The following is a 2,126-nucleotide window of genomic DNA, read 5'->3' as shown; positions in this document are numbered from 1 at the left end:
GATTATTTGTAATTTGTTCATTTTTTTACTTACTAGTTTCTGTTTTTTCATGCACCATCACTGATGAAGCCCTGTTATTCCAAACATCTGTCTAAATGAATAAGACTGCATAAATGAGTTTGGAAAGCATTATACATTCTTTAAAACTAGAACTATAACTCTTTATTGAAGAGATGTCAAAAGCTGAAGATCTTAAATTTGTGCAATAGAACTTAATATTTAATTTAATATTGAAAATGTAGTGTATACAGTTTGTATGAAAATAGGACACAGCACAAATGCTAATCTTTTTTCATTTCACAGGTCAAACTATTGGTCTAAAGCTTTCTCCAGCTTCACTAAAAAGTTATCTAATTATAGTTACTACTTCACATTTGTGCACGTTGCTTATTCTGCACCATGATTGGCTTCAAAAAAGCACGCTAATACAAGCCCATTTTAAAATGAGATTCAAAGTGAGTTCAGGGAAACTTTCCCTTTTCAACTCTGCACAGTTTTGCTTAAAACATTCAAGAGAACAACAAGAAGGACACACTTTGGAGTGGTGGGGATTTTTATTTTGTGCAAAAATATTTATTTAGGCAGAAATTTTAAAGTGGCTTACAATAATTAAGATCAAATTCAACTGATATAGATTTCTTCAAAGTTGGAAGTGCAGAGAAAAAAGCATTAAAGATTTGGATATATTATGTCAGACAATATACAGGGATCAGAGATAAAAACAATGACAAGAAATTCCCTGGAGTTAGTTTACGGTCTGAAAACATCCGAGGCAATGTGATTGTTAAATCTAAAAAAGCTTCCAACCAATGACCAAAGTGTTTGTACTAAAACTATAAACTACACAGGGCTCTTTGCATATCATATGCAAGGCTTGGCGTCGTCTAGAAGTTCACATCGGTCCGCCACGGCCCGGACTTCTCCAACCTGAACGCTTTCATACGTCCCGGTGATGGACGTGGTGTGGATCTCCCCGTTAGCGTAGGTGCGTCTGAGGCTTGCCGTGAACGGCATGTTAACTTTGAACTTATACTCCACCATATTAACCATGCAGGAGCTGTTGGGCGGGGCTGTGACCTCCACAGAAGCTGTACTGGTGGTGGCCTCAGTCACCGTCTTTCCCTTGGAGTACTGGAACGACACCTCGCTGCTGAACGTATAACTGTCAGAGACGATCAAAGGGATGCCGGCTTTGACGGTCGTTTGAACACCAACTGTGACAGAAACGGAGATGTCCCACCTGTGCTCCACCTGATCCGTTTTTGAAAGTGAGTCTGTTTTCACCACTGAGCGGCATTCGTAGTTACTGACAGATGTTTTCCGCATGATCTCTGGAGGATAGTGGAAGATTTTAGACTCATCAATGATGTACCTGACATCGTAGACCTGCTGGCTGGTTATATCCTTATCGACGGTCAGACCTGGTACGAATGGTACCGATATACAGAACTCTTCCATGGCAGGTAGAAGTGCTTCTCTCTAGTAGCAACCTTCCCAAGTCCATATTTGTCCATACCTACATATATATTCCCCTTTGAGCAGGTTCTGACTGAATTCTGGGGCACTGAACCATACGAATCCCATTTCCACTCCAGGATCTCAAAGTTGTTTTTGTTCACCAGGATCTCAAACGGAGAACCAGCACTTACTCTTCCTCCATTGGGATAGTGACAATAAGAACCCATGCTGGGGGTATAAAAGCCAGCCTCACACATGTATTTGCAGACATAATCAACGCGATAAAAGTAATGATTGTAAATTGAAACTGCATCGTTTGGGAGAGAGTTGTTCCAGGTCACCCACTCCAGGTTAGAGCCATCACCAGACACGTAGGAGGAGGACTGAACCGGCCTCTTCTGCAGTAGCTCATCAGCCATCACAAGAGGTTGATCTGTTGGCATTAATTCGTCAGCGCTGGGTCCAGGATTGTCATTTACATCTGAGTTCATGGAGGAGACTGGGAAAAAGGAAAGGGGACAAGGCAAAAAATGAATCCAAAACTCAAGTTTATACATAGCTGGATTGTCCAATAATATTCTGTTATGCTACTATAGTCTGTCAGGTGATGAGTTTGAGCAAAATGTGCAAAGTGAAGCAATGTGGTTCCTTAACAAAAGTACCCATTT

General features: G+C 40.9%; 1 protein-coding gene across 1 annotated transcript; it reads right to left on the bottom strand.

The window, feature by feature from the left end:
• Positions 1-805: 805 nt before the first annotated feature.
• Positions 806-1,907, bottom strand: LOC129116147 (natterin-4-like). Its single transcript, XM_054627183.1, is given in 2 exon segments — positions 806-1,421; positions 1,424-1,907. Coding segments are annotated over 2 exon segments (1,038 nt in total). The 5' UTR covers positions 1,902-1,907; the 3' UTR covers positions 806-861.
• Between the last annotated feature and the right edge of the window lie 219 nt (positions 1,908-2,126).

The sequence above is a fragment of the Anoplopoma fimbria genome, unplaced genomic scaffold, assembly GCF_027596085.1.
Source record: "Anoplopoma fimbria isolate UVic2021 breed Golden Eagle Sablefish unplaced genomic scaffold, Afim_UVic_2022 Un_contig_12755_pilon_pilon, whole genome shotgun sequence".
NCBI classification, from domain to species: domain Eukaryota; kingdom Metazoa; phylum Chordata; class Actinopteri; order Perciformes; family Anoplopomatidae; genus Anoplopoma; species Anoplopoma fimbria.
The sequence above is the reverse complement of the archived record's forward strand: the minus strand, read 5'-3'. Positions and strand labels throughout refer to the sequence as shown.